Below are 13,509 nucleotides of genomic sequence, written 5' to 3'. Positions count from 1 at the left end.
GTGAATGCTACCACTTCTGATAGCACAGCACACCCGGCTGCAGGTGGGGAAACTGAGGCTCTGAGGCAGGACAGATGGGTGTCACCATTGCCACTCGGTACCTTGGCTTCTGGATCCCGAGAAAGCATAGAACGGCCTTTCTCATGGCCGTCCTCTCTCTAACTTTCCAGCCTTACCATTATGCTTAGGGACTGACCCAGCAGCTAATGGGCCAAGGGCCCCAGCCTAGCCAGGGCCATGCTGCCGCTACAGGCATGAAGACGGGACAGAAACCACTAGCCCATCTCCCCCAGGGGCCCTGTGAGGAAGGGTGGACAGAGCACTCACCATGAATGAGGTCCAGCACCCCCCGTGACCTTTTCAGGCCTCAACTACAGCTCCTGGCAGAGTTCTGGGATGGGCAGCTGGTGCCACTGCCGGGTGAGTGAACTGAGAAGCCACAGAAACATAGCAGAAAGCCTGGCTCCGGCTCTCCTGCTTTTATGGAAACGAGTCCCCACATTAGAGCTGTAAAGAACGATCTGACGTGGGACTCCAAGGGGCTGTGTTCTTGCCGACCTCAAAGGTGGTCTTATCACTCCACCCTCTTTCCCGGGCCGAGTAATGGGCCCCTAAGCCCCTGCCAGCAATGCCCATCAGGGCTATCAGCTTGCAGAGAAGCCCACTGGCTGAGCGCCCAGGCCTTCCATTGGGGCTGCCAGGTGGGCCTCTGTTTGTAAGAAAGAATGCAGAGGCAGGGTAGAAATGACTGTGTATTCCCTGGTTACAAAGCGGGGCTGTGGCAGTCATCAGCGTGTCCAACGGGTCAGCAGACCAGCAGGGCCTCATCGTCACTAGCCTCCAATATTGGGGAGCAGGTTGGTGGGGGGCTCCTGCAGACCCCCAATGGCTCTGGTGAGTGGAGATCTTGGGTGCTGCTGGCAGTAGGAGTCTGGGGATAGGGGTCCTGGGCCAAGCAGGGCTCTGGAGGTGTGTCCCCAGGGGCTGGGCTGTCTTCCTGAGGCTCGTCCTCACAGGCCTTTCTCTCCTTGTCCTCTGGCCTGTACTCTGGATCTTGCAGGTTCAAGGGTGGGGGTTGCACTGAAGGCCCCACTTCTGGTACGTGGCCAAGACCACCGGGAGGCCCATCTCCAGCTTCCCTGGGGCTGCCCGTGTCTGTAGGGGGGGCTGGCGGGTCTGGGGCAGCCCCTGGTGCTGCCTGGAGGAGCCCATCACCCAGCACGGTCTGTGAGGTCCGCGCAGCCGTCAGCAGTGGGATCTGGCCTCGAGGTGCCCGTGGGCGGTGGAAGAGCCTGTTCCAGAGGCGACCGAGCCTGCGGCGGGATGGCCCCCTGCGGGAGGCATGCCGACGCATCTGTCGTCGCATGGCTGTGCGAAGGTTCTGGAGCACTGAAGCCTGAGGGTGGAGCAGCAGCTAAAGTAGGGGCCAGGCCATTCGGGAACAACCCCCTTCCAGACCAGAGACTGATCTGAGCTCCCTCCACCTCCTGCCCCGATCACCCCAGCCCTAGCTGCCCCCTAGGCCTCCTGGTCTTAGGGGCTGTCAGGCCCAGCAGGAAAGAAGCTTTGTGGGATCTCATAGTCATACTCATGGAGGCTCACCTGGGATGCGCTGTAGACAGGAAAATCCTCGACGGGCGGGATGAGGCCTTGTGCGATGAGCTGACCGTAGGATGGGGGGGCCTCCCGCCGCACAAACTCTGCCTCTAAACGTGTCATTTGGGTCTCAAAGGCCCTGAAAGCAACCGGCAGAAGGGAAGAATGATAGGGATTTGCCTCGACAGCGGGATTTAGGGACCCCACCTGGTCATCAGCGCCCCTGCATGCAGACACAAGAACAGTCCGTTGGGATGACCCAAACCCACAGCTTGGGATGTGGTGAGATTTTTTTTTTTTTTCTCCTGGGGAATGGAGGGACTGGGGCTCCAGGCCACCACGCGGTGCCCACCTGTACTCCTGCGTGCGCAGGGAGTAGAGTTTGAAGGCACAGCCTAGGGCGATGACAAGCAGCAGTCCGCACACCAGGCTGCCGATGAGGGCAGCGGTGATGACCTTGCGGGGCACAGCGGCCAGGCAGCCGTGCTCATCACTGCCATCTTGGCAATCCTCCTGGCCATCGCAGCGCCATGTCTCAAAGATGCACAGGTTGGTGCCACAGTGGAAGGTGCCCGGCTGGCAGGAAAAGCAGTTCTTCTCATCGGCACCATCCGGGCAGCTTTTCTGGTTGTTACAACGATCCGCAGGCGCGTAGCACAGGCCGCTGCCACCCTCACAGGGGTACTGGTCAGCAGGGCATGCCGGGCAGCCCTGTTCATCCCGGCCACTCGCACAGTGCCACCAGCCGTCACAGCGCTGTGGCTCTGAGAAGCAGCCCTGCTCCCCTGCGCTGCTATCGTCGCCCTCGCCACTGCCCCCACACGGCTGCTCCCACGGAAGGCAGTAGCCCTTCACCTGGTAGGTGGCATTGAAGCCGTGACCGGCGCTGCGGGCACGAGCATGGTAGGCCACGGTGAGGCGGCCCTGTGCTGCCTCAAGGCTCACGGGCCGGTGGTTGCTGCGGTAGGAAAGTGTTTGCAGCAGACGGTCCCCACGCTCGCCCAGGCCTTCATATACTTGGACATAGTCATCATAACCCAGCCGTAGCTCCAGCTGCAGCAGCACACGCCGAGGGTCCTGTGTGTCCACCAGCCATGTGCAGTGAAGGTCCGACGGCCCGCGGGCAGCGCCAAACAGGTCTGGGGAGGCGAAGGAACCATAGAAGCTTCCCAGCCTCCGGCCACATGCTAGGTCGGGGCAGCCGGCCTCATCAGACCCATCGCCACAATCCTGGGTGCCGTCACAGCGCCTCTCAACCGGCAGGCAGCGTGTGGAGCGAGCTCCACTGCATGGGAAGGTGCCCCCCGGGCACAAGCTGCCTGGTGGCTCCGAGGCAGGGGCTGAACAGTTACCCTCATCTGAGCCATCTCCACACTCATCCACCATGTTGCACTGCCAAGGACCAGGCAGGCACTTGCCATTGTCACAGCGGAACTCATCTGTCTGACAGGATGCCTGGCCCAGCTTCCCTGGAGGCAAAGAGGTGACAGGATGAGCCTCCTTCCAGCACCAGGCCTGAGGCTGGGAGCAGGCAAATGGGTTCAGTCCCCACTGGGCCTTTGTGTAACCACCTAGGGGGCACAGACTCGCGGAAGGAGGCCTACATTCAGTATCGGAGCTGAGCTTAGGCTGAGGGCAGGTTCACATCCAGCAAACCGGGGTCAGTTATCTAAAGTGACGCTGAAGGACCCTCAGACATCAGTCCCACCCCTGCCCTAGGATTTGCAGGCCTGGTAAGGGGAGTCCCTGCAGAAAACTGGGGCTAGTGGAAAGGCTCGCTGCATCACCTCGGATATAGGAGAGGCGGAATCCCTGGGCCTGGCCGGAGCTGGAGACGTCTGAGTGGAAGAAGATCCAGACATGGTCACGGGCAGAGATGAAGGCGGGCGGGATGGCTGAGCCACAGAGGCGAAAGGCCTCCTGGCGAGGTGGAGCTGCTGGGCCCAGCAGCAGCCAGTCCAGGGTGCACTGGTGAGACTCCTCCACGTCAAAGTTTCGGAAACTGTGGGGCCGAGAGGACCACAGGGTGTGGGCAGGGGGCGCATGGCCCAGGGCTGGCCAGTAGCAGTCAAGCTGGAGCTCATGGCAAAGACAACTAGCTAGCTCGGTCCCACCCAGCGGCCCTCCCTGTATCTCCCAAATTGCCTAGCTCTCACTCTCAGCCCCTCAGGGTCCATGCTGCCGCCACCCCAGGGAGCTCCCAGCTCTGCGCCGCGAGCGTACACAAGCACCCCCAGCCCAAAACTGAGTGCGGAGGGTCAGCAGCCCTGAGGCCACCCGATGCTGCCGCCAGGTGACTAAAAGCTGCCCAGGTGAAACATTGTCACCAAAGCTGAGCGAAATGGGCATAGAAACCAGAAGAGCCTCTGCTCGTGCCTGTCCCATTCCTGTCCTTCAGATCTACGGGGTATTTCGACCTGGACAGTGGGGCAGGCTTCTGGAGTTTAGCATTTAGTAGTGTGGCAGACAGAACTCACAGTGAACCCCTAGCCAAATGTTCCCATGATCATCCCAGGTCTGGGTTTCTAGCTCTTCAGTGACACACTCTAGTACATTACCCTGTCCCCTCTACCTGTTCCCTGAGGGACACCTGAGGTCCCTGCAGAAACCCTGACCTGGGCTCCAGGCCACCGTGGCCTCACGCCACTCCTGCAGGACAGAAACAGATGCCTTCGCCACCTTAAGCAGCCAGACTACCAGCCTCCCAGCTCCTAAGACTCACTTTGGGGGACTAAAACCAAAAAGACTCAGTACAGGAAGTGACCCAGCTCAGAGCACCAGCCAAGGAAGTGGGCAATGAAATGATCATACGTTCACATGCATACATATGCTTACAGCTCACATGTGGCCACACAGGTCTCTCAGACACCTGTTCCTAAATATGTCTATATACCTAAACACACACAAACACACACACACACACACACACACACACACACACACACACGGCGTGCCTGCTGAGACCTGGGCTTGTGCATACCACGCCTGCGCACACCCATGGGTGTGCCCTCCACACCTGCTAGGCATACACACATGTGCGGCCCCACAGAAGCTCCCCTTACCTGATGGTGATCATGTCACCCCGGTCACCCTGAATGTACCAGCTGCAGTTGGTGCCCGGTGGGTAGTTGAGGGGCCAGGCTGGGCTGTAGATGACCCCTCGCCGTTCAGTGTGCTGTTCCAACTTCCCACTGCAGGCAGCTGTTGGGAGAGAAGGCCGAGAAATGTCCGCTCAGCATTGGGTGGGAAGCAGCTTTTGTGGGTTGCCTCTGACCATGGCTTGGAACACAAGCTTCCACTAAGCCCAGGCAGCCTACAGTTCAAGTCTTCATGGAAGTCATGTGTGAGTGGAGTTCAAGGAGGGACCCTCCAGACTTGAGGCAATGTGAAGTCTCAAGACCTCGGCTTAGTGGGAGCCTTACAAGTAGATCTTCTGCATGTGGACCTACACAGGCCATCTCACAGGAGTCCCCTGCACACCCATGTGGAATGCAACCCCAGGGGAGCTGGAAAGATGGAGGTGCAGTTAAGAGCACTCTCTGCTCTTGCAGAGGACCCAGGTTCAATTCTCAGCACCCATATGGCCGCTCACAACCATCTGTAACTCCAGCTCCAGGGGATCCAGTGCCCTCTTCCGACCTCCACGGGTACTGCACATGTGTGGTACACAAACATAAGCTCAGGCACACATGTATGCACATAAAATTAAATAAACATTAAAATCACACAGCCCCGGAAAAAGAGGGGCTTTGCCATCTGATGCATATTTACTGGACACCTACTATGCACCACGCAGAAGTAACAGGCATGCTGAATAAATGAGTCTGAAAATCTTCCCTGTGGATCTCACAGGTTGGGGATCGAAGCACACAGAATTTATGCAGACTCCCTGGTGGCATGAAGGGAGGTAGCAATGTCCACACCTGGCTGTGTAGTCTGCGTCTGGGGGCTGGGGAGATGGCTCAGTGTTTAAGAGCGGTTGCTGCTCTGGCACAGGACCGGGCTTTGGCTCCCAGCACCCACAGTGGGCAACTCCCAACTACCTGAAAGTCCAGCTCCAGGGGATCCAGTGCCATTATCTGGCCTCTTACACGTGTGTACAACCTGTGCCTGCCCCTTTACACAGAAATAAAAATAAATCTTTTTTTTTTTAATTTAAAATTTGGGATTTTATCTCAATATACATGAAAAAATACTGGAGGTAGATGTCCTAACCAGATAAAGGAACCGAGGTTCACAGAAGGCGGCACCAGTCAGAGGCAGAGCCAGGATTCACCTGGCCCTCGGTGGGCTCTGCCTTTCACTGCAACACCTCAGTTCACAAGCATTTGTATGCCCCATGAGGGATGGAGAGAAAGCTGTCATTGGCCAGCATGAGCGGGAGACACCACACCTGCCCTGCTGTGTGGGCTTCCCCAGGGCCAGGCAGGTCACCTTCGCACTCAGCAGCATCCCTGCCATGACCCCCAAACGTTTATCTAGTCCAGCCTGTCACAAAGGCTAGGCCCTTTTAGAGGTGGAAGGGCAGGGTTCGGGAAGCAGACAGTGAGCCTTTTCTCCGAGTCAACTTCCTCAGCCTCCACTGCAGCCCCTGCCGTGGGGTCTCCGAGGCTTGCATTCTCTCCAGCCTCAGGCTGAGCAGCTGCTGCAGGACGACCCCACTCCAAGCCTCTGCATCCCAATCGCTCAGGAAGATGACATGTTCGCCTGTCTACCCAACAGCCTCATATCTCCTGTATCCTTGTCTCCCTCATCCCCAAGATCCCTCCCATGGGAGGGAGGGCTGTTCCCCGCTCTCCTGTTCCACTCACCCACTCCTTCTCAGCTTCAGCTCTGTGGGGCCCTTTCTTAGGGAAGCCGTCACCAGGTCACTCCCAGTGGAGCCTCTACCCTTTGCCCCTTCTCTCCTCCTCAGCCTCTGCCAACATAGTAACTTCCCGATTGTTCCAGAAATTGTTTGATCACAAGTCCCCATAGGAGGAGGGCAGGCTGGAACACTCTGGAACACCCAGGGCCAGCACAGTGCCTGATGTACAGTAGGTGACCAGCATGAACTATTGATGGTCAGTCTAGTACTTTCTGAGGGATTGTACCCACTCTACCAGCCATGATTTTGGGGGGGGTCTTGGTTATCCAATCCATGCACAAGAGCATCAAAGAGCTGTGCCAGAAATGGCACACACCTGTAATACTAGCACACAGGAGGCTGAGGCAGGAAGAGCCTTTGTTTGAGGCCAGCCTGGGCTACGTTGTGAGTTCTAGGCTGGCATGGTCTGCATAAGATCCGAGGAAGAAAAGAGAGGAAGAAGGAAAGGGAGACAGACAGAAAGGAAGGAAGGAAGGGAAGGAGGAAGGAAGGAAGAAAGAGATTTGAGGGGGAAGGGAAGAAAGAAAGAAAGAAAAGGGAAGCAAATGGAGGGAAGGAAAGGCCACCTTTGTCCCCAGTGTGGGGCGGCCATCCTCAGAGCTTCACCCTTACAGCATCAGGGTCCCAGCTCAGTGAGGTTCAGCCAGTTCCTCTGCTGCTAATGCTCACATGTGGTCCTAGGATGCAGCCTCCCCAATCTCAGGGCTTCACCATGGAAACAGGAGCTGTGCACTCTACTCCCAGCCCAGCTAGCAGAACAGGGTCTCAAGAGAACCTGTAAGGTACCCCAGCCTGGACCCGGCTCCTGGGGACAAACAAAGCCACTAGCACGGGAATCTTGCAGAGACCTAGGCGTCTCCCTGAGGTGACCTGGAGGAGTCCCCCTTCCTGAGGTGCAGAGTGAGTGGCTCCTGGCAGGCAGACCCGGTGAGATTGGGTCCCCTCCTACACAGATTCCATCAAGGTTCTAAGGCGACATCTTGCCCTCTTCCCGCCCCAGCCAGGACACCTGTCCGTGTGCCCACATTTATTCAGTCAGTGCATGCTGCTACGGTTGGGAACAATCAAGAAAGTAACATTCTTGAGACAAACAGTCATGTGATGGGCCAGACCAGTGGGGCAGAGGAGTCTACAGGAATGTCTTGTGGGAAGTGAGGACTTGACCAGGTATATAAAGATAAGAGCAGTTCATGGGATACTGGTATTGGAGAGATCCCTGGGGGTGCTTGGGGGGGGGGTCAGAGAGGTCCCCCTGAACTTGAGATGGAGACCAGCCTTTGCCCTTACAGAAGACTGAACTCTCGTGACTTCGTAGGGAAGGGATGAAAGGCAGTTTTACAGGCAGTGTCGGAGTTGTGGGTGTGAAGCTTTGTCAATCCTCCCGAGAGGACAGGGCCAGGGCCTGATGCAGCATGACTTGTAGATCTGATTTCCAGAGGCTGTCAGTGACCTGGACCACCAGCATGTTGTACCCCCACAGCAGGGAGCCAGGCTCCTCTCATCCCCAGCTGCATGACCAAGTACCTATCTGAGTAGAAGGCAGGGGGAGCTTTATCCAGGCCAACCCCTAGCACCACAGAGGGAAGCAGGGGCGTGCAGGACTCAGGAGGCAGATCTGACCCAGGGAGGGCCTGACACAGGAGGGGCAAGGGATGGGCTGAGGGTGTGGGCCAAGAAAGGGCTAGGAGACGGTAGGGACTAGAGAAAGTATCTGCAAATGAGGTCCATGCTGGGAGGGGTCTGGTGGACCAGGTACAAGCTGGTCAGCTATGCCAGAGGGATCAGAACTGGATTCCAGGGACACTGGGACCCACCCTACCACCTGTCACTGCCATGCAAGCTGTGCATTCAGCTCCCAGCATCAAGGGCACAGGCACCAATGCATGAACAGCCATCCCTGGAGGTGAGCAATGATATCCGCTGGGCATTGGGTCTGGACAGCTAAGGAAGTCAAACAGGAGGGCCTGGGCCATTCTCTCCCAGGCACTATGAGTAAGCCTTGTTACTTGAGCATCACTTCTGCAAACCTGGGGGGACACATCTAGACTAGCAATGCCTACCCGACCACCAGCAGCAGAAGGGCCAGTCTTGGGTTCAGGCTTGCAAGCTATCAATGCTCTGTCATCCGGCTTCCCGCACTGTACCCTGGACACAGACGCCTGAGTCTGTGCTTTCCTGGAGTCAGGATGGGAAACCGGGCTGTCCTTTGTGGTCAGTACATCAGGCAGGGCTGGGCTGGTCAGTGCTGACTAAGGCAGGGCCCTGGGCCAGCCTGGGTCAGCAGAGGAGGCCCAGTTATAGAAAAACACAGAGCTGGGGTACAGACAGGATTGTGGGGAGCAAAAGCCCAGCCTTCTAGACAGCCAAAAGAGAAATTGGATTCTAGACATCAACACCATGCCTCTGCCCGCTTCCCATAATCCTTGCAGTCACCACCAGCTAGGTCTACCCATCCTGAGCCTCAGTGGGCTCAGTGGCAGCCTAAAACCTGGAACCCCACATAGCTCCTGCGTCACTGTGTAGCACGAGATACACAGGTTCCAGTTCCCCAAACTTGGGGTCACATACCCTTACTGACTACACCCCGAGTCACCTTGCCTCAATGTACTTCTGCCAAGTCCTTAGCCTTTGGAACCTTTGGCTTACTTTTGAGGAAGGATCTCTCTCTATGTAGTCCTGGAACTAACAAACAATCCTCCTGCCTCAGCTTCCCCAGTGCTAGGATTACAGGCATGGGACACCACACCTGGTACTACGCACCATTTTAGCGTTTGCTGAAGGTGGCCATATATTGAGTAAAGGAGCAAGAGACGTGGCGTGTTAGTGATAGAGCAGTCTCCCTGGGTCACCCACCTCACAACTATCCGAGCTATCCATTCTCCAAACAGTGGGAGCCTCTCCACCACCAAGGAGGAGCATCTGTGGCTGCTCTTCCCTCTCCTGACACCAGATCACAGCTCAAAGATGGCCAGCCAACACTGACAGGCAAGAGGCCAGCACAGGGCTTCCCACTGCTTTCTCACACCTTATGTGTCCAACTCTTTGCTGCAAGGTGGCTTGCCTGGAGCTAGCCTTTCACACGCAGAGCTGTGTTCTTACCTAGCGTCCTCCTGACCCTCACACACAAGCTAATACACTCTTCTGCCCTGAAGAATCCCAGGGCTAGGTACCAGCCAGCCAGAACCTGCCCTAGAATTCGCCTCCAGGATGATTGAAACTGGTTCTAAGCTGTCAAAACTGTTTGCCTGATTGCTGTGCCTTTCTCCTGGAAACCCCAATGAAAGCTGTGGCTTCTCCCTTCCCCTCATCCTGCCTCCTGCGGCAGCCCAGCTAAACCTTTTATGGCTTGAAGCCCAGCTAGGAAAATGCTCCACCACTGAGCCACGCCCCCTGCTCCTCATTGGTGGATTCTAGGCAAGTGCTCCACCACTGAGCCACGCCCCCTCCTCCTCACTGATGGATTCTAGGCAAGTGCTCCATCACTGAGCCAGGCCCCCTCCTCCTCACTGGTGGATTCTAGGCAAGTGCTACACCACTGAGCCACGCCTCTTGCTCCTCACTGGTGGATTCGAGGCAAGTGCTCTGCCATTAGTCACGCCCCCTGCTCTTCACTGATGGATTATAGGTGGATGCTCTACAACTGAACTATATGCCCAGCCCCTTAAAAAAAGTTTTAGACAGAATCTCACAAAATTGGCCAGACTTTCCTTGAATTTAGTAGTTCAGGCAGATTTTCTGCCTCAGTCTCCTGAGTAGCTGGAATTACAGGTCTGAGCCACCAAATCAGTCTTAAAGGTCTGATTTTTTTTTTTTTTTTCCTCAATGGTACTGGCTTCTGTGGTAACATTAAACCCTAGGCATTGTTTTAGTACACATGAGCATCCAGTGTCCCCAAGGAATGCCACAGCCCACAAGAGACACATCTATCAACTGAACAGGGCTTTTGACAGTTTGCAGTGGTACCAAGCTTCTAATCGAGCACCAGATCATTGCTTCAACGAATCCATTAGGCCAGGTTTGAGGTAGTCTGGCATTTTACCTATTTTAGCACTAAACTTAAATTTGCTTTCGGCTAACAGTTCCTTTGTGATGCTGTGAAGGCACACAGGGAAAGGTTCCCCCAACCAGAGGCCCAATGGACACACGATACAGCCAAGACTGAAGGCCCATCCTGAGAGGTCACCAACCCAGGGTTACTCACCTAAGGCAGGGACAGCACCGCTGAGCCTCCCCGTGAGAAAGAGGTTCACTGTGGAAGACACAAAGAGATGTCAGCAAGGGACGGTAGCTCCTGGGGGCCAGGCACATATTTGGGCTAGCAGTGAACAGAGAGAGGACCATACAGTTGAAGTCATGGCAGGCTCCCTTTCTCTCTCTGGACATGGCCCACATCACTGCCAGAGAATCTCCCTCCCAGCCCTTCCAGCCCAGCAAAGGAGAGGAATCCAGAAGGGCTCAGGACCTGCCCTTATACGCCTGCCTGCGACAGCAGTGATAGCCTGACTGCATTGTCCCGTGTCACGACACTCAGAATTAGCTGGTTTTCTGTCAGGCTTGAGGCTACACATCACATAGGCTCAGTCCCTACAACTCTGCCTTTCAAGAGGGTCCCTATCACCTCGAAGGGCTGCCTCCCTTGATGGACGTTGGGGTGACAACATCATCTTCTTCCCTGCACCCTGCTGTCCTAAGGGCAGAGTTCTGCTACTACCGCAGTGATTGCCTACTTCCACAGGAGTGTCCTTAGCTTCCGTCTAGACAGAGTCTAGGCCAAGTGAGAAGCAAATTAAACTTCCTGGGGGCCAGGGTACCCCCTCCTTGATTGAGGAATTCATCTCTGGAGCAGTATTTCTCCATTTGGTGAAGAAGCAGGGTACTCACCCCCTCCCCACCCCAGGGCGTTCAGGCTTTGCTAGCCCCCAGACAGGGGAATCTTACCTCTGCCCTGCCCACCTGGGAAACATAACAGCGGGGACCCAGAAGCCATGACCACCCGCGGCATCCGAAGCAGGCACGCTAGGCATATGCCACGACTTTGATGAGCTCACACAGCCTATGCAGTGCCCCCCCAAAAAACCTCACCCTCCTCTATTCTTGGGGGCCAGATGAGAGTTACGACTTAAAATGAAGAATCCCCCCACAGAGCCAACTAGTCATTTCAGTGGTTTCAGGGAGCTGTCAAGTTCCTGGGCCCTCAACGGTGACATCATAGGGTGTCCCCTAATGACCCCAGCTCTTCAGGGCCTCCCTCCTTCATCAAGGTAAATAAAGGGCCATGTGGGTTGAGGATTTAACTCTTTCCTTCCCCTCTCCTGCAAAGGGCCCCAGGAAAGTGGTCAGGCAAGGAGCCTTCCAACCCAGGTTCCAGCCCTGGCAGGTTCTTGGCCCTCCCCCAGAACAGACTCCCACCCCCATCAGGGCTGAAGCGGCCCATGGCCATCTGGGTCTTGGAAGCCACAACGGGAAAATGAGTTCTCACATCTGCCTCCCCCCCCCAGCGCCCCCAGCCCCCAAGCTGAGTCCCCATCTTTGGCTAGCTCCCAGGCCTGCCCAGACTCCAGGCAGGAAACGGTTTCTTCTGCAGGGAGCAGCAATCCAGGCCTTTGTCCGCAGCTCCGGGGGCCAGAGCACAGCTCACTGCAGGCCGGCCTGGAGGCGACAGGCAAACCCCAGCCTCCCCGGCAGGAACCCGAGGCCAGCGTTCGAGATTCTCGCCCCTCGCCCCCCCAACCCCACCCCACGCCCAGCTCCGGGCCTGGAGTGCCGCTCTGTGGGAGTCACCCAAGGGAGCAGCGATCGCTGCAGCCTGGGCCCGGGAGCCATGGCAGTGCGGGCTCCGAAGCGCTACCCTGGCCGGCCCCGCGCGGCCCACTCACCCAGGCAGACGACTGCGAGCGGCGCCCTGGCGCCCGGCGCCCCCTCCGGCCCCGCGGCCGCGCGCTTCTCCATGCCGGCGCGAGCCGCGCGCGGGCTCCCGCTGCCCTGCGGCCGGGGCTCCGCCTGGGGCTCGGGCTGGCTCGGCGGCCGCGACCCGGCTGCGGGCGGCGGCTGCGGCGGCGTCTCTGTGCGGCGGCGGTGCAGGCCCGCAACGCGCGGGGCCACATCGGCCGCGGCGTCACGGGCCCCGCGGGGGCTCAGCGGCGGTCGCCAGGGAGGACCCTCGCCCGCCGCGGTCCCCGAGCCCCGGCCTGTTCGCCCAGCCCGGCCTGCGCACCGAGACCCCCGGCGCGCCCATGCCCCGGCGCGCCCTGCCCGTCCGTCCCCGGGCCGCCCGGCGCTGAGCCGCTCGGTGCCACCAGGCGTGCGTCCGCGCGTCCGTCTGTCCTCCCGCCCGGCCCCTCGCCGGAGCCTGGAGCCGGGAGGCCGCGCCGCGCCAGCCACGTGACTCGGCCGCCGAGCCGCAGTGGCGCTGGCAGGGGCGGGCGGAGGCGGCTGGGGCGGGCCGGGGGGCACACGCCCCGCCTCGGGGTGCTGGACAGCTCCACGCACGCGGCTCCGGCCGGGTCCCGCTCGCTCTGGATCTTGGAGCCTGGGGTTAGACCGGCACTGCGCCCGGGGTCTCGGGCAGCGCTCGCCTGGCCTCTTGATCCCAAGATCTGGTCTCTCTCTCCAAGTCAGGACGTTGGGAGACTGTGCTGGGGAGAGAAGGGGAGAGAGGGTCGATAGAAGGTGGGGTGGCACGGAACCGGCTGCTGGGGACCAAGACAGTGCGTGGAGAGGCAGGGCTGAGGCATGACTTCTTCCTAATGCAATACATTCCTGGGGGGGGTTGCTTTGAGAATCCCCTCCTCCTGCTATCCCTCCGCCCTCCTCATTTACCTCATCCTGACTGTAAGTGAGGCCTGTAAAAGGACATTAGTGAGAATCCCAAGAGGCGTCTGGAGACCCCCACCTTTGTCCCTGACCGGCTGGGTAACCCCCCTCATTTTCCAGGGAACCGCGGTGAGGTTGTCAGTCATTTGGAGACGACCTGTACACCAAGGAGTTGAATCCAGAGGAAGCAAAAGCCAGAATGTACTTGTACAGAATGAGTTAGGCTCAATTGA

The 13,509-nt window shown here is 58.0% G+C and overlaps 1 protein-coding gene across 1 annotated transcript; it reads right to left on the bottom strand.

The window, feature by feature from the left end:
* Nucleotides 1–739: 739 nt before the first annotated feature.
* On the bottom strand, nucleotides 740–12,482 carry Lrp3 (LDL receptor related protein 3). Its single transcript, XM_051207269.1, has 7 exons — nucleotides 12,340–12,482; nucleotides 10,665–10,712; nucleotides 4,659–4,797; nucleotides 3,384–3,598; nucleotides 1,949–3,065; nucleotides 1,603–1,735; nucleotides 740–1,396 (listed from the first exon to the last, which is right to left on the bottom strand). Exons 1-7 carry the CDS (start codon nucleotides 12,410–12,412, stop codon nucleotides 806–808), a joined length of 2,316 nt encoding a protein of 771 aa, XP_051063226.1. The 5' UTR covers nucleotides 12,413–12,482; the 3' UTR covers nucleotides 740–805.
* Between the last annotated feature and the right edge of the window lie 1,027 nt (nucleotides 12,483–13,509).

Source organism: Phodopus roborovskii, unplaced genomic scaffold (genome assembly GCF_943737965.1).
Source record: "Phodopus roborovskii unplaced genomic scaffold, PHOROB, whole genome shotgun sequence".
NCBI classification, from domain to species: Eukaryota; Metazoa; Chordata; class Mammalia; order Rodentia; family Cricetidae; genus Phodopus; species Phodopus roborovskii.
The sequence above is the reverse complement of the archived record's forward strand: the minus strand, read 5'-3'. Positions and strand labels throughout refer to the sequence as shown.